This window comes from Wolffia australiana, chromosome 15, assembly GCF_029677425.1.
Source record: "Wolffia australiana isolate 7733 chromosome 15, ASM2967742v1".
Classification (NCBI taxonomy): Eukaryota; Viridiplantae; Streptophyta; class Magnoliopsida; order Alismatales; family Araceae; genus Wolffia; species Wolffia australiana.
The window spans coordinates 10,892,020-10,915,333 of record NC_135849.1 but is presented as its reverse complement, the minus strand read 5'-3'; the positions used below and the strand labels follow the sequence as shown (position 1 = coordinate 10,915,333).

Genomic DNA, 23,314 nt, shown 5'->3' with positions numbered 1-23,314 from the left:
TCACCATCGAGAAAATATCATTTGCATCAGTGGAGAGAGAGAATCTTCAAATAATAACTGTCACACAAAACTCCACTTGATGGTCTTTAAATAGGCGCACTACTCATGACTTGATGGTCTTCAAGATATAAGAAATACCAACTATCCTGCATAAAATGGCACAATACTCCTTTCTTGGACTTCCAATGCAACTATTGCAATGACTGGATCCACCCCTGGATCACGTAAGAGCTGGCTGGGGTTTTGACATAACAAAAAAATGCAAGCTTGATAACTTGCAACTATATACATGTATAATTGTCCATATCTTAAGAGATTGATTTAAGATGGACAAGGATCCGCTTGAACAGTCCTGGCATCCTGTCCGGGATAATTACATGGAAATAAATGTTGGGAAGAATGGTGCAAATGTCCAAGGAAGACTAGAAACATTAAAGAAAATGGCATCCACAAGATAAGAGTCTGAAACACCTCTTCCTTCTCGATGCTTCCGCCATTTGATATTTATTAACTTCTAGTAGGGACATTCCTTTTTGTAGGGATGGGAAGTTCATTGTTTGTCACCGAATCAACAATGCTAGTTGATGAATGAACAGGAAAAAATCTATGTTCACAGTCATGGCTGGTTCGTTGTGTTCGTTTGCCAACATTTTGCAAACCACGAGCAACCTCACTTCATTGAGGTTTCGACGTCTTCTCCGAAGGACTTTTTCCTTCGAGGTGGGGGGTGGGGGTGTGAACGCGGGAAGGGGGGCAATTTATTTTTTAAATGAGGCCCATTAGGCCTATTCTCTCTTATCTATCTCTTGGATGATTAGCCCCACATGGGTTATTTTAACCACCCAAATCTCCCCTTGCCTATATCAAGGCATGTATCCCTCCTTTTTCTAATTACTCAATATAATAGTCTTTTCTCACATAGTATCAAAGCACTATGTGCTCCATCCTTCTCCTCCTCTTACATTCTCCAGTTGATGTCCGACTGATCTCCAGCGATCCTCCGGCCACTGTTGCCGCTGCCTCTACCACCGTCTTCACTGTTGCCATTGTTATCATCACCATCATCGTCGGTGGTACCACCGTCAGGTTGTCTTTTCAGCTGCCTTCGCCATCGCCAGTACCACCATCAGGCTGTCTTCCCAGCCAGTGTCCTCTCCGACCAGCATTCTCTCGACCGACACCCTCCTCGCTGTAAACCTACTGACAACCGCCCTCCCGACTACTGCCCTCCCCGCAGCCACCTTTCGGCACTCATTGCGTGCGATTTGCCAGTTGTTGCCCTTTTGGCTGCTGTCCTCTCAACCGTGCGGCACTCACTCTCACATCTCCCTCACTCATGGCGCTCTTGCCCTCGCATCAACCTCACCTCCTCCCGCCTCCAAATGGAGCACACAAGTGAAAATTCAATGTCACACAAGTGAAAATTCAATGTTACACGCTCCACTCGCAATAGATCTATCTCCATTTGGATCAGCAAATCTGCAACATTTGATAACACTCAGCTCACCCGTCTGGCATATGTCTTCAATTGACGCAATTATGCATCGTGGGCATCTGAGTTTGAGCATTTCCTCACCTCTTATAACTTGCTTCAGCACTTGATGGAGGATCCTCCCACCGTCGCGTCTCCTACTTTTGCCTCGTGGACTCAGCTCGACTCAACTATCTTGACATGGATGCTATAAAGCATCGAGCAAACCATTGCCGAGCCACTCACCCACATACGACCTGCACGATACCTCAATGACACTATAGAATATGTATGCCAAGTGGACCAATATCAATCATGCAGTGGAGATATTCGAATCCATCCTCTTTTGCAAGCAAGGGGACTACACTCTTCAGGCTCATTTTGGGAACCTCCAGGCCTTAATATAGGAGTTAGCCATCCATCAGCCACTTACAACTGATATGCACATGTTTGAGCGATATCGTTCAGAGTTTATCATCGGCCTCCATCTAGCTGGACTTCATCCATCTATCTCCTCTCAGATTCGGGCATCATCCTCTCCGGAGAACAAGTACCGGACATTTTCCAGATTTTATATGATGCTCTTCATGAGAATACATGTACGTCATACTCCTCATCGGGATCTACTCATGCCCCATATGCAACGGTGGTCTTGGCTCCTTCAACACTCAAAGCCGACAAATGTCGTCTACCACGAGGAAAAGGGAGGAATTTTTCTCTCCTTGCACATCCTACAACAAGTAGAATCATCCTTCCAACAAGTGTTAGAAGCAGTCGGGGAAACCTAACTCTACATAGTCAGCTGTTATGAATGGACCTCTTGCGCCTCGCATCTCACCAGCTCTGTCAAGCGTCCCACTACCAGCATTCCAAGCGACACTATATGTTGTAGAGTATGAAGCCCTTCGTTGCTCGGGTGGTCTTGTAGGATCTTCCTCTCCAGTAACGCCATCTGCTCCCTCCACGTCAAGTCCACACGCGCTCAGTGCATCTTCATCATCATCTTGAGTAGTTGACTGGGGGCGTCCACACACATGACCATCAATCCACCCTTCTCTCCTACTACCAACTATCACCTCGTTCCCCATCTATTACTATCGTCAATGGTCGGACTTGTCCTATCAAAAGACACGACAATACTACCGTCACCTCCCATATCCCCCTTACACAAGTTCTCCATGTTCTTGGGTTCCCTCCAAACCTCCTCTCCATTAGTGCCATTACTCACGTGCTATAGGGCTTTGTAACATTTTTCCCCTATATTGCATAATCTAAGATCCGCGTATCAGGTAGAGGATTGGCTTGGGGCATGACCATAGGCAGGGGATCTATGCACCAATCTCCGATGAGTCCTCCATAGGCCTTCAGGCCTGTTTGTCTTCATCTTCATAAAAAACTTCCTCTTTTTAATGGCACCGTCGCCTAAGCCATCCTTGTTTTGAGAAATTACAAAAAACATTTCCTTCACTTTCTCTTACTCATTTTATGTGCAAGTTATGTCAACTAGGGAAACACCACCATTTGTTATGTCCACGCTGAGATGGGCTCCCTTCATCCACCCCATTCGACGTAGTCCATTGGGACGCCTGGTGTCCCTCCCACACTCTATTTGTTGCCGGCTTGCGCTATTACATCATCTTTGTAGACTATCACACTAGAGTAAGCCGTACCTATCTTCTCCACGATCACACTGAAATTCTCTCCATGATTATGCAGTTCATCAATGACGTAACTACTCAATACTGCACTACCTCAAAAATCTTATGTATTGACAATACCCTGGAGATGATAGTACAAATCTCACTTCAAACATTTTTTGCTGATCATGGCATCATCCATCAAACCACCTACCCGCACACCTCTCAACAAAACAGTGTTGTTGAACAAAAACATCATTACCTACTTGATATTGCTCACACACTCCTCATCGAGATGAACATCCCTCACTATCTCTAGTCCTATGCTATCCTCACAGCCACCTACCTCCAAATCCATCTTCCCTCTACGTCCCTCAATGACAATATTCCACTTCATTGCCTTCATCCTAATGCCACCCTCTTTTCCATTCCTCGCAGAGTGTTTCGATGTACTGCCTTTGTCCAAGATCATTCTCCCTCGTTCTCCAAGCTCGCCCCTCACGCTCAAAAAGGGGACTTTATCGGCTACTCTTGTACGCAAAAAGGATATCGCATCTACTTCTCGAATACCCAGACCTACGTCATCTCAGCCAATGTCACATTCCATGAGTTTCCCTTCTTTACTCTAGAAAAGACTCCTCGCCACTCTACAACACCACCACCAAGCATTACCCTCTACTCAATGTTGTGGATTTCTCTCTTTCTCTTCTTAACTATCCAGAATATTATTCTTCGGCTGCCACAAAACCCCCTTCTACTCCGCCTATATCATCAGCTCCGAACACAGATCCACCAACATACATTGCTACCTCACCACCTGCTTCTCCTACTCGTCGTGCTTCTCCTCAAGATGATCTCCATCTCCTGATTGCCCTTTGCAAAGGTATGAGTGCATGCGCCCAACATCCCATATCTAAGTTTGTCTCCTACAACTGCGTGTCCCCTTCCTTCGCACTGTTGCCCTCATCCTGACCTCTGAGTCTCTACCACAGATGTATGTTGAAGAAATTCGCCATAGATTTAGAAGAAAACAGGCTTGTATTAAGGGGCACGTGGACACTCGTCCCTCGCCCTCTTGATACCAACATCGTCGCCTAAAAATGGGTATTCACCATGAAACACAATCCAGAGGGCTTGGTTTCTTATTACAAATCTCATCTAGCTGCCCGCGAGTTTACTCATGTATATGGGATTGACTACACTGAGACCTTCTCTCCAGTTGTTAGTCTCAACTTGATCTGCGGGCTCCTCTCTCTAGCTGTGAATTTATCATGGAGTATGCATCAGCTGAATGTGTCTAATGCTATCCTCTATGTTGATCTTGAGGAACAAGTTTTCATGGAGAAACCTCTAGGGTATGTTGCTTCGAGGGAGTCATCAAAGGTGTGTCTTCTACATAAGGCTAGAAATGTCCTCAAGCAAAGTCCACATGGGTGGTTTGCTAAGTTTGGTGGACTTATGAAAAAGATTGGCTTCATAGTGTGTCGAGTGGATCCCACCGTACTCCTCAAAACCACCACCGCAAGTATCGTTATACTTGCAATTTATGTGGATGTTATGCTTGTGACAGGCAATGACACAGAGGGCATTCAAACCACCAAAGCCTATCTACAACATTTCAGCATATGTGATCTGGGAATTCCAAGATACTTCCTTAGGCTCGAGTTTCCTTATCAGTGTGATAAACTAGCCCTCTCCTAAGGAAGTATGCTCTTGACATGCTTCAGGAGATGGGACTTCTTGGATGCGAGCAGGCATCATCTCCCATGGAAGCCCGACCACCATTTCTAGGACACGTTATCGCCACCCCACGAGCATGGAGGAAATATCGACGGTTGGTGGGGAAACTGATCTAACCATTTCATAGAGGACTGACATGTCCCATGCGTTTCCCACGTGCTGAACATCATTGTCCAGGCTGCATTCAAATCATTATGTGTATCGGTGAACACACCTACTCCTAGGACTGCAGAGAGCTGCACAGCGGACGCAACATATGATCCTGATTATGACGCTGATATAGATGATTTGGATGCCATGTGGGAGGATGTGGCAAGTCATGTAGAAATGGACATTCATGATAGTGGCCTTATCCTAGGGGACACGATTGCCCATCCTAGGCACTTTGTGACAAGCATCCGAGCATCGACACAACGATGGCAGCAGTACATAAAAACGTCCAAAGACATGCAGAAGAATCACAACCAAATCCTATTATACTTCCCAACGCGGTGGAATAATACGTATGACATGTTGCATGTCGCGTTGGAGAAGCGAGAAGTCATAGATTTTATGGCTTTAAAAATCTTGTCAGTAACAGATAAAGATGAGACTCTCACGAGAAGAGTGGGAAATATTGGCCAACTTTCAAGATATTCTAGGGCCATTTTACAGGATGACAAACTATGTTAGTGGCTCGAAGACAGTGAGAGTTGTGGAAGTCATTCACATCTTGAAGGCGCTGATTCGACATATCGACACAATCTTGCTTAAGTTTGATATGTCTACAATATTCACATCGGGAAGAAAGATGATCGCTGCTCAAATTACGTCCATCCGTAAAGCTTGTGAGAGCATGAAGGGTAAGATGTTGAAATATGAGAAGATGATTTCAAAGAATCGTACGACGACAACAGTAGCAATTCTTGACCCTTTCAACATCACTCAACCCTAGTGGCATTCAGGGTGCATTGGCATTTGTCCGCCGACTTATGCCCTTACAAGATGACCAAAACATAAGTGGTGACTACCCCGAGGATGATGACTGGCTCACAAAACTCATCGATGGCGTAGCGCCAGATAGGGAGAAGGAGCGACGAGTACCATCTCCAGCTGAGGAATTGGAGATGTAGCTATAGTCAACGGAGAGGAAGGACACAGAGACAGCACTAGGATGGTGGACACGCGTAGGTGCACAAACCTACCCACGACTCTCTACCCTTACGCACGAGTTTCTCTCGGTATGTGCAACCAATGCCCTTGCAAAATGTTTATTCTCCGCAGGACGTGCAATTGTCACTTTGAAGCGGGCACATCTCACTATTGAAAGGATCAAGCTCCTGGTCACAGTCAAGTGTTGGTTATCTGCCGAGAATGCTAAGATGTGTGAAGGAGATAGTGCGAATGACTTTTTTGACGATGAAGACTAGTGTAAGTAATTACTCTTCAATGTTTGTGTCTTTATTTACTTCTATTGTTCCGATCTTCTAAAGGTAACTGTATTGGATAATTTTTTGCAGCTATGGTGATTTTCGTCGCGAAAATTGTTTGTTCCTTTATTCTAGCCCAACTGATGTCTTTTGTCTTGATTTGAGAGCATCTACCTTTTTGACAAAACTAAGTTGTAATTCTCTTTGAGTTCTCAACCGGTGTATTGATCTTCATTCTTTTAATCAACCAGTATATTGATCAACAAAGAGCCCACCAGATAATAAAAAATGCAAACTCAAAACCATAAATCTTTCGCCTAGGTCAAGAATAAGAAAAAAATCCTCTTAATCCTCTCTTTTGGAAGCTTCCTATATTTATGAAACTTGCCCAAGAAAGATATCATCCTACGTATCAAGATTTGTTGTAGTATTTTGTACAAGAGATCTCTGACTACTTCATGTGACCTCTGGTCAATTTCTCCTCAATTCAACAAGCTATGAAATGTCAATATCTATATGTAAAATAAGTCAGAATGCCCACTGTTTATGAAGGTCCCCACTCTCTGAGTAATGAAGGCAAGTGCTTGGGCCTAGAAACTCAGCTCCTTGCCCAAGAAAGTCAGGGAGGACAAACCAGCTGCGTTTAGATTCAATCTTTGTGATCCTCTGCCATGCTACACTTGTTTGCTAATTTAATAATAGGTGTCAATTCTAGGCGTTTTTGGAGCTTCACTAGTTCAAGTCAAACGTAGGGTCTCTCTTTGATTTGTTATTTGATACTGAGTACCCTTCATCTTTCTGATGTCTTTGGTTATTCTCCTGTTCACGTAAATAATAGTTGGATACATAACCGACACTTAACCTATTTGATTTTTCGATTTGATCTTGAGTACCCTTCATTGTTCTAATATGATTTATTATTCTCATGTTTGCATAAATAATAGTTTGATACATAACCGGCGTTTAACTAATTTGAATTTTTGATTTGATCTTGAGTACCCTTTCTTGTTCTGATGTGATTAGTTATTCTTGGGTTCGCATAAATAATAGTTTGATACATAACCGACACTTAATTTATTTGATTTTTGATTTGATCTTGAGTACCCATCATTGTTTTATTATGAATTGGTTATTCCCTTGTTCGCATAAATTATAATTTGATACATAACTGACAATAAATCTATTTGATTTTTGATTTGATCTCGAATACCCTTCATTGTTCTGATGTTATTGGTTATTATTTTGTTCTCATAAATATTAGTTGGATACATAGCCAGCACTTAATCTCTTAGTTGGATTTTTTTATTCGGTCTTGAGTCCCCTTGATCTTTATGACGTCCTTGGTTATTCTCCTGTTCACATAAATAATAGTGTGATTCATAACGGGTTATTAATCTCTTAGATTTTTTATTGATATCGAGTACCCTTCATACTTCCTATGTGATTGGTTATTCTCCTGTTCGCATAATAATAGTGTGATACATAACTGGAAATTGATCTCTTAGATTTTTTTATTAACATTGAGTACCCTTCATACTTCCAATGCGATTGGTTATTCTTCTGTTCGCATAAATAATAGTTGGATACATAACCAGCACTTCATCTCATAAATTTTTCATTGATATTGAGTACCCTTCGTCTTTCTGATAATATTTGTTATTCTTCAGTTCACACAAGTAATACTTGTAGACATAACAAGATTTTATTTTTTTGTTTTTCTTTTTTTGATATCGAGTACCCATCATCTTTTTGATGTCATTAGTAAATCTCATGTGGGCATAAATAATAGTTGTATTCTGATGTATTACTTATTCTCCTGAGCGCATAACTACTAGTTGTATACATAACCAATGCCAGTCTCTCAGTTTTCATTTGCTACAGTTTCAAGTTTGGGAAAATAATTTTTGACAGAAATGTGATCCCCAAAAATCTCAATCATAGGTAACGAATTTCCTTTTCTCTCTCTTAAGTGTACATATACTTTAAGGTAGTTTGATTCTACGAAAAAATGAAAGTAATTTAATTATAATATTTAAAAGACCTTTTGCAAAAAACATCTTACATAAAAGTTGATCATGATTCTTATGTCGCTTTATCTACTTTCAAACAGTTAACTGTGTACTTGGCTTAACATATTCTTTTATGCACTTGAAAATTAATTACTCTCACCGTGTGTATATAACTTAATTATAAATATTACAAGTCATATATGTGTACGCATACATATTTACTCACATCTATTATTATATACGAAATGTGATTGAAGTGGAGCAGCTTACAAAATAGTTATTCAAAAAATGGTAAGTTAGTCATCCAAACATTTTTTCTAACTAAACAACGCCTTTAAGGCACTATTATGTTAATAGAAAAATTGTTGGAGTAGGGTTTTGATTTAACAGAAAAAACAAAAAAAAAAACCCTGATAATGGAGTATGAAAAATACATATTGAAAGTTTGAATCTGGAGAAAACACTTTAAGAAATCAAAACAATAAAAATTATAGCAAAGACCGACAACAAATTAATTATATTCACAAATTTTAGTGAATAAATTAATTTTTTAAAGTTATTAAAAAAACGTCACTAAATCCTTAATTTTTCCATCAAGAAAATAATTATTAAATTAATTATATCTATAATTTTATGTCAATGAATTAATTATTAAAATCTATTACAACAAACGTCACTAAATCCTTAATATTTTGTCAAGAGACTAATTATTAAATTGATTATATTCATAATTTTCTATCAATAAATTAATTTCTAAAATGTATTTTAAAAGTGTCATTAAATCCTTAATTTTCCGTCAATAAATTAATTATTAAACTGTATTTTAAAAAATGGTCACTAAATCCTTCAAATTTCCATCAAAGAGTTAATTATTAAATTATTTGTATCATTAATTATTTCTATCAATAAATTAATTATTAAACTGTATTTTAAAAAACTTCACTAAATCCTTCATTTTTCTATCAAGAAATTAATTATTGTATTGATTATGTTAACATTTCTTTGTCAATAAATTAATTATCAAAATTTATTAAACAAACGTCACTAAATCCTTAATGTTTTTGTCAAGAAATTATTTCTTAAATTAAATATATTCATAATTTTCTGTCAATAAATTAATTATTAAAATGTGTTAAAAAAATGTAATGGTCCTCATCTGTGATGTTCATCCCATCACGTCACGCGTCTAGGGCATCCCGTCACCATCACATCGTCATCACACCATCTTCATCATCCGTCACTGTCACCAGCTGTGAAATTCATCATCATCACATCATCCATCATGTTTCCGTCACGGTGATGTGTGACGTGATGGGTGACGCTTGTCGTTCCCTAACCATCAAACATAATACCTTTACATAGATCGCATTTGTGATTTCTTGGATCCTGGAGTGAGCCAACTTGAGCTACTCAATTTGCAACCTTTAGACGTATCCACGTGATCCTCATCATGTCGAATCTCCTCCTCGTTGACAAGCCCCATTCTACCTCCACCGTCGTCATTACACCATTCTGAATGCATCGGGCATGGAGAGGGGTGTTGGGAGAGGGGAGAAGAAGGGGAAAGCCTCTTAACAATTCTGGCACGGGTGAATTTCGTTCAAGGCCTTTCCCTATTTATACTAAGTTGGTATTTTTCATAAAACCCCCGAAACTTAAGTATATCTTTCGACGTCCAAAAACCATTTGTGTGTGACCCTCTGGGCCCATGTATGAGTCTGGTTAACGACACCAGAGATAAGTCGAGTCTCCAATACGTGGGGTGCCAAGCCACACCTTGTGTTCTAGAAGATACAAAGGAGTGTGTATCGACTCATTTCATGGAACCTGTTCATCGCTGGTTATTGTCTACGTATAATCCCTCATCCACTTGATGCTCCTTGGACAACTTAGGGTATGGTCAACTATCAAACCTAATCAGTCATCCAAGTTAGTACTGATGCATTCGGAAATCATCTGAGAACTCTTCTCCTGATATTTCACTGCCTTGCCCAAGAACTTCATTGCATCGTCCTCGTTGAGTTGTCACCTCTTATACCGAGGGTGGACAATCCCATCTTGACAAATCAATCATCGTCGTGAACCTCTTGATGTACCCAAACTAAGACCATTTAGAATCCCATGTTTAGAGACTCGTTGGCTATAGTCAAAGTACAACCGTCCGTCCATAAGAGGTCTTTGGTGTCTCAGGTCTAAGAGCCACTTACACAACCATGACGTGAATCAACCTGATTGACAGTCCAGTGTAATACCATTCAGGGATTCGTACGGATCAATTCAGTGAACTCTTCCCACTAAATAGTACCCACTAATTATCCTTAGTGTCGCCATAGTATGGGCTACGGGACTAGCCATACTCATCATACGAGCGAGGCTAGATAGTGATATTCTCTCTGGATACTTCAATGTCCTTCTCATGTATCATTTGAATAGGAATATTTAGAACACATGCTTAAAGACTAGTGTCTTTGTATTACGATCTCATCATAGTTCATTGAGTTCGATCATGTATTCATCAATTTCATTACTATGATGAATATGTTCTATTAATGAATATAGAACAAGATGAAAAATGTGTGATTGGCTTGCCGACACATATATTTCCATCATTCTACACCCATGCTAATGCATTGCGATAGTCAAGCTGCAACCTTCATCGCTCGAAATTAAGTGTTACACGAGTGAACCAAGAATATTAAAGGGGACGGTTGATAACATGCATTTTTTACCTTAACAAAACCATATTTAAATGCTTTTTTGCATTAAATTAATTACATAATATGCATGTTATAGAGCTTAAAATGAACAAATCTATTTTCAGAATGATGTTCTAAATTTTTTGCATTTTTACGTATTTTTTGAGATTTTTCTGACAATAGATTCTAAAAGAATATACTTTTTTGAGTCAGAATATAATTTTTATGGAATTTTTTGACATTAAATTTAGAAAGATATGATTTTCTAAGTCAAAATAAATATATTTATATGTTTTTTTTTGGACTTTAATTTTGTTAAGTATGATTTTTTCAAATTTCTAGCGACGTGGACCAATTAGAATAATCCTCTTCTTTTTTGCAATAAATGTCGCAGGCACAAAAAGACAAAATTATTTTGTCTTATTTCTCTCTCTTTCAATGGACAACGAAAGGAAAAAGACAATATGGCATTTTGTCTTCTTCCTCTCTTCTTTCTCTCTCTTTTGTCTTTTTCCACCTATAAGTACATGTGGCAGCTTCAAAAAAACACAAGTGCGCCAGAAGAGAGGAAAAGTAATCTAAAGGATTTGACAGTTCAAGTGAAAACAAAAAAATTAGGAAGCGTTAGAGACGATGAGGAGGAGAGAGAAATCAAGGGCTAGGATTGCTCCAACTTTAAATGGTGATATCTGATGATCTACAGATTTGATTGAGCTAAAATTTTCAACATTGCTTCCTCTTCCCATTCTCTTTCCATCCATACATTCTGATCTATAAATATAGGCCTGGATCATTGTGAAATTCATCTTTAACTTGCTTCCTACTTTTGTGTGGGCTGATTGAAAAATAATTAGTTTTGAGATCCATCAAGTGTGTTTTCTTGATCAGAAGAGGGAAGCTTACCAACACTCGTAAATTTTCCTGATCTTGGCGGAACGTAAGGATCTAAGGTAAGCATTTTCACCATACGTTTCTCTCTTTCCGACATCATCGTTAGCTTAATTAGGGTTTATAACTATCTTTTTATATCATTTCACTCCCTTAATGATAAGCTAAAAATAGGGGTGAATTATATAATTTTATAACCCCTCATCATTGTTGATTTTAGATTATACAATAAAAATTATAAAACCTCAACTTAAGATGTATAAAGATAAGTATAGGTATCATCTAAGGGAAACTGGTAAGGTAATTCAATTAGTGATCTACTTAAATCATTTGACCCTAATTAGAGTTAATTTAACATTCAATGAAGATAAGTTGGCCTAATTAGCTTAGTAACTTAGGAAGGAGGGTAGTAGAGGGGTTAAGAAGGAGATTTAGTTTTAGTTTGTTTTGGTGGAATTGGGTATCCAATTTCACTAACTATTATATCATAAACACAATCTAATATATCCTAGAAGTTACACTTTATAATTTTTTATTGAATGTGCAAGTGGAATAACTAGATCAATTTCATAATCTATTTGCTCAATCCTATTCAGGCTTTTACATGCCGCCAAGCCAAACAATTTAGAAATGCAGACAAAGATCAATAGGAAAAATCACAAATTTGACTAAAACATAATCCAAATTACACTAAAATTCAAATACAATGAAGTAGAAATACCAAATCGGGTTGATTCAAGATGTAGCTCCTCTTTGTCTTGCAGCTGTGAAATAGCCCCCTTCCAGAATGACCTCTTCATCTCGAAATTCAGTTTTAATACTTGGGTTAAATAGTAAAAATTACCATTTTACCCCCAATAAATTAATAATTTTTATCCATTGATGTAGTCTTCATCTGAGTGATCAAATCATATGTATAGAAAGAGGAGGTCAAGACAAGCAAATCCATAAAGAAATCACCTCAATCTGACATCAAGATCAACCGTTATAAATAAATGAAAATTGACCAATGTCAGCCATTGGATCAATTTTTATTTGTTTAATTTTAACTTTGAAACATGCAACCGCGTGTTGAACTCCCATTGGCTGGAAAATTTTAATTTCTTTTGGAGCATCCTCTCGCGGCTTGACATGGACCCCAGCTGAAATAAGAAAAGAAAACATAATACATAGCAATCTGCACGTACCCCTTGTCTTTTAATTTTCACCCACTCACATGGGACCACGTCACATCTCATGTGTGCGCTTTGTATGCATCGCAAGGGCGGTGAACTTACAGTCCATAAAGAATAGAGAAATGCGTAGAGCATTTTAGACATCGGATGCAAATCTGATGGCTGACATTTGGCCACGTGGCCTCTCGAGATCCGATTCTTGCAAATATGCACAAAAGTCCATGAATAAATATGTGTGCACAAATTGGCGCTGCCCAAAAAATAATTATGTATATGCCCCTTTGCTTTCTCTCTCATCCATATTTTCCTAAAACCATTAAAAAATCCTGATTAATTTCATAAAACCATGAGAATATTTTCATTAGATCTTTACGACTGCAATGGGTGATCGAGAGTTTTTTTAAGGGCATAATTGGAAAAAAAATTAAGGAAAACCCCTCCGACTTTAAAAATTGCTTCAAAACTCTTATTTTCCTTATAAATATACATTTTCTATTTAAAAATTCATTTATTCCTCAAATAAATTCCCAAAAAATCTAATAAAATTATAGAAAATCCTAGAAAATTTGGTAATTTATCTAAACATTAATTAACATTAAAAATAATTTTTAAACCTGCAATTTCCATTTAAATATAATTATTCCAAGCTTAAATAAATTCCATAGAATTCACAAATTAACAAAAAATTAGGAAAAACCAGAAATTACCTGGAAAAATTAATTAACATGTAAACATATAATAACAACCCTATTTTAAACTCTTTAAATGCATAAAATTGTGCGAATTAACTTAATTAAATACCAAGTTTAGGGTGTTATGATTTACGTATCCATCATCTTGTCTTCCAGCTTTACAGCCACATTGTTCAAGTATTTGGTCGCAATCGTACCATCACGCCTTCTTCCTTGTGCTCGTAGCATGTCTCATAATTCTACTTTTACTTCCATTCTTATTTACTAATTTAAGTTGAACTATAACTTTTGAATCCTTTTACTGGACATCACTAGCTCGCCTATTTTATTATTTTCTTTATCTCTTCTTGTGGTGATAATCACTATAGTAAGAAAATTAAATCATTAATCATCGTTCCCTGTGGAGAGGATCCGTACTCATCACTAGATAAATATTCCAAAGTATGGTTAGCTAAATTTTTATTGAATAATCTCAATTACCAATGACGAATTAAAACCCCTAAATTTGAGATTGTCCGCTGTCATTATATTCATGACAAAGTAATGAAAGGTATTATTTGAATTCCATATGTCTCTTCGTCTCAATAGCTAGCAGTTATCTTCACCAAGAACATGTCGGGAGTCTCTTTTGACGGAACAAGCACCAAGCTGGGTATGGTTGATCTATATGCTCCTGTGGGGGAGTGTCAAACCATGCTCATTAGGCATATTCTCTCTCCTCTCTCTCTTGGGTGATTAATTCCACATGAGTTATTTTAATCACTCGAAGCTCCCCTTGCCGATATCAAGGCATGTATGCCTCCTTTTTCTAATCACCAAATACACTAATCTTTTCTCACAGTATTATAAATAAAAAATAAAAATTTAGTTTCCCCACCAGTTCGCGAATGGTTCACCTTTTCGCACAACATTTACGAGCAGTCTGCTAGGGACTTTCTATGTTTGTGTTTGTGCTCATTCATGTTCATTTGAACATTCACAGACACACATAATATTTTTCCCCGGATGTACGTTTTTCTACAGCGAGCTATGATTAGTCTAATATTGAGTGTAACTAATGATAACTAAATGTGTTGTTGGCATTTAGGTTTATTGCCATAAAATTGATAAATTTCCCTTTTTCAGAATATAAAGAAAGAATATGATGAAAGATAGGTCAATCCGGAAGGAGGCAATTTTCCTAAAAAACATGAATTTATATCTTGATGAAAATTGTTGAAGAAAATAGGAAGAGAGATAAATGATTGTGTAGATTAAAATTCAAAGTATTTAAAAAAGAGAATATGGCTTTTTATTTAATTTTAATCTCCGATCAGAAAATGTAGAACTGAAATACTAATCCATTTCAGTTCAAAAAAAGCGTGAACTGCAAACATAACATAATTATATTATATTTTGAAAGAGATATGCTAAAAATTATACAACGGAAAAAATAAATCAAAGATGATGGTACATGAATGAAGATTTGCGATATTTTAGAAATGGGTAGGCTACATTCGGAACTGAATTGCACGATAACAAATTCCAAATATATAAAGAGATAAACTATAGAAGAAATCGTTATAGCTAGAGAAAGTATACAAAAAGGGGTAAATTAAAATTTAGGATAATTTGAAATATATTTATATATATATATATATCTATATGAACATAAAACACCAACTGACATGATAAACATCACAAGTCAATTTTTATGCTTTTGAATATTGACATTGGATGCAAAGAAGTGCTCTAAGTCCTTGAAAATCATTTTAATGCCATGCATAGGTTACTCATACAACGAGCCCAAAGAAGATAATAAATAAAGAAGAAACTTGCAAATTGATTCTAATACGAATTTTTAAAACTAAAACAGTTGTTGGGCCCTTCATGGCTAACTAGGTTGGGTAGAGCTTCATCAACAGTTTTTCTCTATTTCAGATGTATCTTTAATAATCTAACCACGTGGATGGAAAGAGGGTGAGAAGACAAAACTACCTGCTCGATTAGATGGATTTTGCTTAATAAAAATTAGTAGATCCTCAATCCCTCTCCTTCACGTATGTGTCAGCTGGATGGGAGTTCAATTTTTACTTGTGAGCTCTATGTTTCCTTCTTTATTTGCCGATCAACCACGCGCCCCAACTTGTCATGGGCGCAGTAAGAAGATCAATCATTAACTATTAAAAATTGAGTGTCCTTCACGGCACTGATTCAGCGCTAATAGGGCTTACTATTTGAACACTAAAAGGCTGCCATGTAGGACGAACAAATAGAAGAAAAGTGCCTTCGAACATCAATTTTTTAGAATTTCATGCCACATTTATAGTGAGAAAAGAGGACAATTTTTTGATTCGTTAGAGTTGACCCGCTTAAAATTACAATCATTAACAAAATAGAAAATAAAACTTTATTCCACATGCCTCATGGAATTTTAAAAAATAGGAAATGATTGAATCATTATAGCATCGTAATTCAAGATGCGATAGTGATTCATTTTCCTATGATTAGTCGAGCCAAGTTTTGGCCAAAAAATGTCCAATTAAGATACACCACATGGCAGAAGATGATTTAAACCAGTAAAAATATACTAAATACATTTCTTAAATCCAAAATATATTTCGCAGACAGCAAAAAATAATTTATTGGCAAATTAATTATTAGGAAAATATGGGAAATTAATTAACTCCTCGAGTAATTCCAAAAAATATTATCTGAATTTGAGAATTAATAGTTTAGTCAATCCAAAGTCAGAAAATATTTTAAAAATACTTAAAAATCTTGAAAAATCATAAAACCACACTAATTGGTCTATTATCAATTTATATCAGGATAACATGCAAATATGAACATTTTGATGCACATTTTTTTGCAATATTTTTGATATTTTAATGATAATTTGCACGCATCTGAGAGATTGCAGGTTGAATATTTTGATGAACATTTTGATGCGCCAGGATTGAATTTTTGAATCACACTTCATGCAATTACAGTTGTGTGGTTTTGCGGTGCGGGAGTGTTAAAAGAAACAAATTAGCTTCGTTCCGCTCTATTCTCTCTTATTTTTCTCTCTCATATATTTGTTTTGCTTCTCTCTCTCTCTCTCTCTCTTTCATCTCTCTCTCATCTCTCTTGTTTCCCTTTCTCTATTTCTTATCTCTCTCTCCGGCCATCCTTTATTTCTTGTTAATTTGTTGCCACGTGTTACCCATCCCCAACTCTCTGGAAAGGTCAATTCCGTCATTTCCTGGGAGTCGGAAGGCGGGAAATTTGGAAACAAAGCTCTCGTCGAAAAGCAACATACGCTGCGAAGAGGGAACCGAGTAAGATTTGAGATTTCTAGCGGTTTCATCTGTCGAATGGCAAAGCTCGTCGATTTGTAGTGGTTTTCGTGCGGTTTTTGTTTGTGCACGATGGAGAGGATTGGCGTTATTGTTCGTGCCCGCCCACTCTCCGCCGAGGACGCCAAATATAGCCCCTGGAAACTTGCTGGCAATACCATTGGCATCGGGAATCAGTCTGTCAAATTCGAGTTTGGTAAGATCTTTCAATTTTTTCTATTGAATTATTTGTTCTATCCTTCCAATTCAACAATCGTAGATATAACTCACTCGGTTGATGCAATCAATATGCAGATAGAATATTCGGCGATGGATGTTCGACCAGGGAGGTCTATGAGGCGCGCACGAGGGAGATTGTGGCCTCTGTCGTCCGAGGTTTTAACGGTGAGTCTGATGATGTCTTTCATCTTCGGGGACGTGGTGCCTGATATAAGTTGCTGAAAGCGCGTCTTTCGCCATGCGTATTCCCACCATTTCAGTGATTAATGTTCACGGAAATTGGAGAAATTCATCCGGAAGTGTGCGTGGAATGATTTCATGATGTCATTGATTCTGTTATTAGACAAAATGACGAGTGTCTCTGCTTCCCTTTTCCTTGATACTAATTGATCTAGCTCCGGTTGCATCATAGGACATTTTGAAAATCTTGTTCCATGTTTTGATTTGTTCGGCTTTCCTATGATTGATTTTGGAAAAAATGGGTCTATTAATAAATCAGTCTTCCCGGAGATTTTATCGTGTGGGGTAGTGGTGGGAGGTTCGGATTTTTGGATTCTCTTTTACTTCAACTTATTTTGCACGTTTACGTTCATTCATTTGATTCCTCAAAAGTTCTTCAATCTAATAATGCTATCTTTACGCTGCACATCTTTTTCAGGCACTGTATTTGCCTATGGACAGACTAATAGTGGAAAAACGTACACTATGAGGGGATCGCCAAAGGAACTGGGGATTATCCCTCTCGCGGTGCATGATTTATTCAAAACTATAGAAGAGGTTGGCCTCTCTCTTGTTTCGAAAATTGGTACGGCACTAGTTATGGTAGCCGTGCGGTTATTTCGATCTTCATTTATTGGGAGACATCAAAGGCTGCGCGTCTCAGTATTATCAGATTTTTTTTCTTCTTTATCCCCCGATAACATTCTCTACAAGCAAACATGATGTGGCGCAGTTCAAGATATACACAGGTCTTCACTTTTTCGTCTTTGTCGTCATCCATCGATTGCATATTTCCGTAAGAAATAAGAATATAATTTCTACGCAAATGAAGAAGGGATCAATCATTGCCTTAACAATTGAAAATTTTCTGATCTGTTGCCTTTTTCTGCTCTAGGTAGTGGTGTTTTCGTTGTTATGGAGAAGGTTGCTCCGAAAACATTCTATATAACTGATTTAATTTGTGCCACAGTGTTTTGATTCAAACTATATCTCTAAGATCGATTCGAGAATCATGTTGTCGGCCAGTGTGTTTGGTCCTTAAATGGCCTGATGTACAAATCTTTGGAACTATTTTCTGTGATTTAGAAAAAAAAAGCTCTGCTTTTCTCAGGATTTCTTTTTTCTTATTTCACAGTTCGTTCTTTGTTCTGAGCTGCAGTTATGAGATATATTGGTCTAACAAGTTGATGCTCCTTTTTCCAGTGTACGGACAGAGAATTCCTTGTCCGTATGTCATACATGGAGATATATAATGAAGAGATTAATGACTTGTTGGCTCCAGAGCACCGGAGATTACAGATTCATGAAAGCCTTGAGGTATCTAATTGTTGTTAGTTTCTGCTTGGCTCATCTTCTTTTTCCTGAATACTCCATCTGTGATTTCAGAGGGGCATATTCGTTGCAGGATTGAGAGAGGAAATAGTTGTTTCCCCTGAACAGATCATTGGCTTGATGGAGTTTGGAGAAGGTGACTTTAATTATTGTCTTGATGCATTACGTGTTTTATTTGAATTCATGCGCAATCAATTCTCAGCTGATTTGTTGTCGTTTCTCATATCAACTCCATAGCACATCGTCATGTGGGAGAGACAAATATGAACGTTCACAGCAGTAGATCTCATACAATATTTCGCATGGTAACACTACTGTCTTCATTTAATCATTTCAGAGGTACCATATCTGGATTATGATTTAATACTGTGACTGGATACAAGATTATTGAAAGTAGGGAAAGGACGGATGACCATGGAGATGGTAATTCGGATCGACATTGTGATGCCGTCCGTGTATCTGTTCTGGTGAGGAGCAAAGTCATTTCAACAAATTTGAATTTTTTTTTATAATTTATTTTAATTCCTTTTCTGGCTTCCAGAATCTCGTGGACCTTGCTGGATCAGAACGTGCTGCAAAGACGGGTGCTGAAGGAGTGAGACTGAAGGAGGGTTCTCACATAAATAAAAGTTTGATGACTCTCGGAACTGTTATAAAAAAGCTTAGTGAGGGCACTGAGAGCCAAGGGTGCCATTTCTACGAAGATGTGATTTCTGTGCTTTTTTTCCTCTCAACGTCTCAATCAACTTATTTTTCCTCTTGATTTAGGGGTCATGTTCCATATCGGGATAGCAAACTCACTCGCATTTTGCAACCTGCGCTGGGTGGAAATTCAAATACAGCTATTATCTGCAATATCACCCTTGTGCAGGTGATTCTTACATCACAAGGGTTATGAACTTTACTAATGTTTACTTTCCATCTCCAATCAATATTATATCCATTTATTCCCACAACTGTCCTCTGTATATGGTATGTATCCGCAGAATACCATTCACCTAATGGTAGACAGAGGACTTTTCACATAACTTTTTCAAGAAGATAACAAGTTATCTATTACGATCCACAAGGACCACTAGGGGCATTATCGTCTTTCTGCATTCCCTTGGCATTTCCCTTTAAATATGTTGCCCTCCTAGTTGGAGGGCAGGACATGAGTTGTTAGTGTTATTTCCCTTCAGTAGTCTCTCCTTCTCTCTGGACGACGTCCACTCCGTCGAGTCCCATTCCTCCGGCGACGTCCACTCCGCCACTCTCGGCCGCCCTCGTCCCCTCGGCGTCGTCCACTCCGCCAGGGACACTTCGTTCCCGATATGATCCCGGCTGGGATCCTATCATTATCTCATAAATAATGAAAGAAAACATGTAACTATGGATCCCTCTATTGTTGACAATGCTCAGGAGGGTGGATCACACTCAATCTTTTGGTAATATTGGGATTTGTTTTACGGAGCCCACAGTTTGTTATTTTTTGTCTTTTGTCCCTTTTTCAGTTGTAACTTTTTATCCCACTTCTTTTATATTTGTATGCATGTCCACGAGAAGATCTATCAAGCTATTGAATCCTGTCATGTATTAAGACTGAGCCGATCCAATTGCCCTGTAACCTGTATTTATACTGGTCCATTGTAGCTTAATCAGTCGTCTCCGTTGTGAACCAATATCAGTAGCAGTGAGGGCGTCAGGAGTTGGAGAGACTATTGGCACGGTTTTGATACAGCACTCATGGGGAGCGTACCCAGAGGGTCCTATTCTATGGAATGAACGACAAGTTTCCCGCTGAAAATAGTCCAAATCAGGATCTATAACTAGATCAAGAGAGAGGGAGGGAATGGAGTGATGGGGACAATGAAGGATAGTCTTTTTAATTATGCTTGATACTGGAAGATAATGCCTATGGTTGCAGAGAGGAAGAGAGGAGACAAGGCAAACGATTGTCAACAGAGTGGGTGGGAGGGAGAGAAAGAGTGAGCCTCACCAGCTGTGTCCTTTTGACTGTCGGGAGGCCCAAGATGGGCGGTGAGCTGGGCCTGTTGGACTTTTCATTCATACGACAACATGGGATTCTCATCTGATTTCATAGTAAGGCCTGCTCCATAAATCTGACTGCTCTTTGTCTGAAGGTTTGGAATGAGGAAGGGACATTCACTATCTTATTGGAATGAAGTGGTTTTTTGGTTTCAGAGGAATTTCCAGTTGACAGTGTTTGCAGGAACGATGTCAATAATCCGTCTCCTGGGTCTGAAAAATCCCTTCTCCAGTGCTGCCACATCCCTCATATCTCCTTTCTGTGTTTCAAGAAAAGAAAACTTCATATTCTCTCTTGACTGCGGCTAGTTTAAATATACTTAAGTGAGCTGAGGCCCCCGGAAGTCACTTATTCCCCATTTGGGAATAAATAACTCAAAGTCATAAAGCATGGGCCATTTTTTGCTTTACTTATTGGATACATTACTGAAAGTTTGATTAAGGGCCCACTATGGATGCTTAAACTTTTGGTTAATTTTAGTATTATGATAGATGCATCATGCAAATCTATCAAGAACCAAGGTAGTGAAGGGTAAGATATGAGAGGGAAGGAAGAGAGAAGACGAAAAAGTAAATTAGATTATAATAAATAATTTATAAGAAGGATATATTATCTTTCAAAAAAAATGAAGGACATATATTCCAGGTGATAGACAGGGTTACAATCTATGTTTGGACAAACTTTTGCCTCAGGCTTACGTGGTTGTATTTGATTTCAGATTCACCAGGAAGAAACAAAAAGTAGTCTCCAGTTCGCCAGTAGGGCTATCCGTGTTAAGAATTTTGCATGCGTAAATGAGGTAAGTGTATTCGGACTTTCATTTTGTGACATTTTTTTTTGTCTCTTGAAAATGTTTCTTTGATCTGGGTGTATTTTGCTTGAGTGAGTAGATTCAATGCTTATCTATCTTTTGAGCTACTTATTTCCTTGCCTCTTGATTGTTCACTGTTCGACCCTCAGATATTGACGGATGCAGCATTACTCAAACGTCAGCAGAAACAAATTGAAGAGCTTCAAGCTAGACTTATGGTCCTCCTCTTTTCAGATAATTTCTTAAATTATGTTTTACTAAAGAAATTTAGAATAACTTTGTGTTTTTTTATGCAACAGGCTACTCACTCTGAGCACTGGGAGCAAGAAATCCTCAATTTAAGAAATACGTTATTGCAAGTAGGATAATCAACTAGCGCAAACTTCTCACTCTTATTGGCTGAGTCTACTTTTGGTCATCATAGTTATGTAAAGTTTTATATTTCTTTAGAGTGAACTTGAAAAAGAAAGGATAGCACTTGAGCTTGAGGAAGAAAAGAAAGCAAAGGCACAACGGGAGCGGAGACTACAGGAACAGGAGATTAAAATTGCAAGTTTAAGCTCTATGGTATTGGACACACAAAGGGGTGACAAGGATTCTATTGCCAACAAGGTATAGTGTGAATTGGTTAGTGAGTTCTTTGATAGAAAGCATGTTTGCTTTTTATGAAATCCACTTTTAACTGAGAAAAAAATTGTTTGTAATTACGTTGACATACCATCTTTATCTGTGTACTATTCTTCCTCCTTTTATTGATGAACATTATTTGCTTTTCTTTGGTTCAGAATACACGACGGAACACATGGTGCCCTGGCCCTTTGGCATCTAAGCCTGTGCATGATGTAAGCCTGTTAACTTTTCTGGTGCTCTTTCTTATTTTCTCTTCTTTTTGTTTTTTCTCTTGCATCTGGTAAATGTTTGGACGGATACTCATGTTTAAGATGATCATCTCTTGTGCTTTTTGGTGCCCAAAATAGAGAACACACATGTTTTAGATTTAAGATAGACCTCGTGTTTGTTGTATCTCTGCCAGATGGTTGGCGAACAGTTGTCTGGATGTTGATATTTCTGAAATGTGTTCTCTCTGATAACATTTTATTCACCTGAACAACTGGTTACTCTTGTATTAACTTAAAAGGATAGTTGAAGAACTAGCATTAAAAAGCGAGAGATGATAGTGGAAGAGCAGGGTGGCTGTGTCCATCCCACCATCCACCATCGCGGGAGTTAACAAGAGAAAGACATAAATGAAACTCATTCACAAGGGGCCTTCCTGTCCTTAAATAGGAGAAGGAAGCCCAAAATATGAATGACAAGGATGCCCCAAATACAAGGGTGTTCCCTTTCTTCAATACTCTAATGCAAATTGAAAAATGGATTTTCATTCAAAGCTTGGAGAAAAGCCAGAGGAAAAGGCAAACAAAAAGAAAGAACAATAAAGAGTAAACTCTCCGGTGTCAGGTAGTCAAGTTGCTGAGGAAGGGAGATATCCAGGGCTCAGGCGCTGATGTTCCATGAATGATGCTGGAGAAACACCAAAAGAAAGACAGTGATTAGTGGGAGGAGAGAATATCCAACACAGGTGTTTCACGAAGGATGTCAGAAGAATTGGAAGAAGAAGCTGACATGGTTGGTCTCTGATGTGGATGGGAATTCCCGTGCAGTGG

General features: G+C 38.1%; 1 protein-coding gene across 1 annotated transcript in view; it reads left to right on the top strand.

Annotated features, from left to right (window-relative positions):
- Nucleotides 1-16,976: 16,976 nt before the first annotated feature.
- LOC144712719 (P-loop containing nucleoside triphosphate hydrolases superfamily protein) overlaps nucleotides 16,977-23,314 on the top strand; it is a 37,443-nt gene continuing 31,105 nt past the window's right edge. The window contains exons 1-14 of the mRNA XM_078586998.1: nucleotides 16,977-17,233; nucleotides 17,332-17,421; nucleotides 17,915-18,033; nucleotides 18,679-18,792; nucleotides 18,862-18,943; nucleotides 19,045-19,112; nucleotides 19,191-19,274; nucleotides 19,349-19,494; nucleotides 19,576-19,678; nucleotides 21,555-21,635; nucleotides 21,797-21,865; nucleotides 21,947-22,006; nucleotides 22,098-22,259; nucleotides 22,433-22,489. Of these exons, the coding sequence (XP_078443124.1) occupies nucleotides 17,110-17,233; nucleotides 17,332-17,421; nucleotides 17,915-18,033; nucleotides 18,679-18,792; nucleotides 18,862-18,943; nucleotides 19,045-19,112; nucleotides 19,191-19,274; nucleotides 19,349-19,494; nucleotides 19,576-19,678; nucleotides 21,555-21,635; nucleotides 21,797-21,865; nucleotides 21,947-22,006; nucleotides 22,098-22,259; nucleotides 22,433-22,489 (1,359 nt within the window). The 5' untranslated portion in view covers nucleotides 16,977-17,109. The remainder of the gene's footprint in view (nucleotides 17,234-17,331; nucleotides 17,422-17,914; nucleotides 18,034-18,678; nucleotides 18,793-18,861; nucleotides 18,944-19,044; nucleotides 19,113-19,190; nucleotides 19,275-19,348; nucleotides 19,495-19,575; nucleotides 19,679-21,554; nucleotides 21,636-21,796; nucleotides 21,866-21,946; nucleotides 22,007-22,097; nucleotides 22,260-22,432; nucleotides 22,490-23,314) is intronic.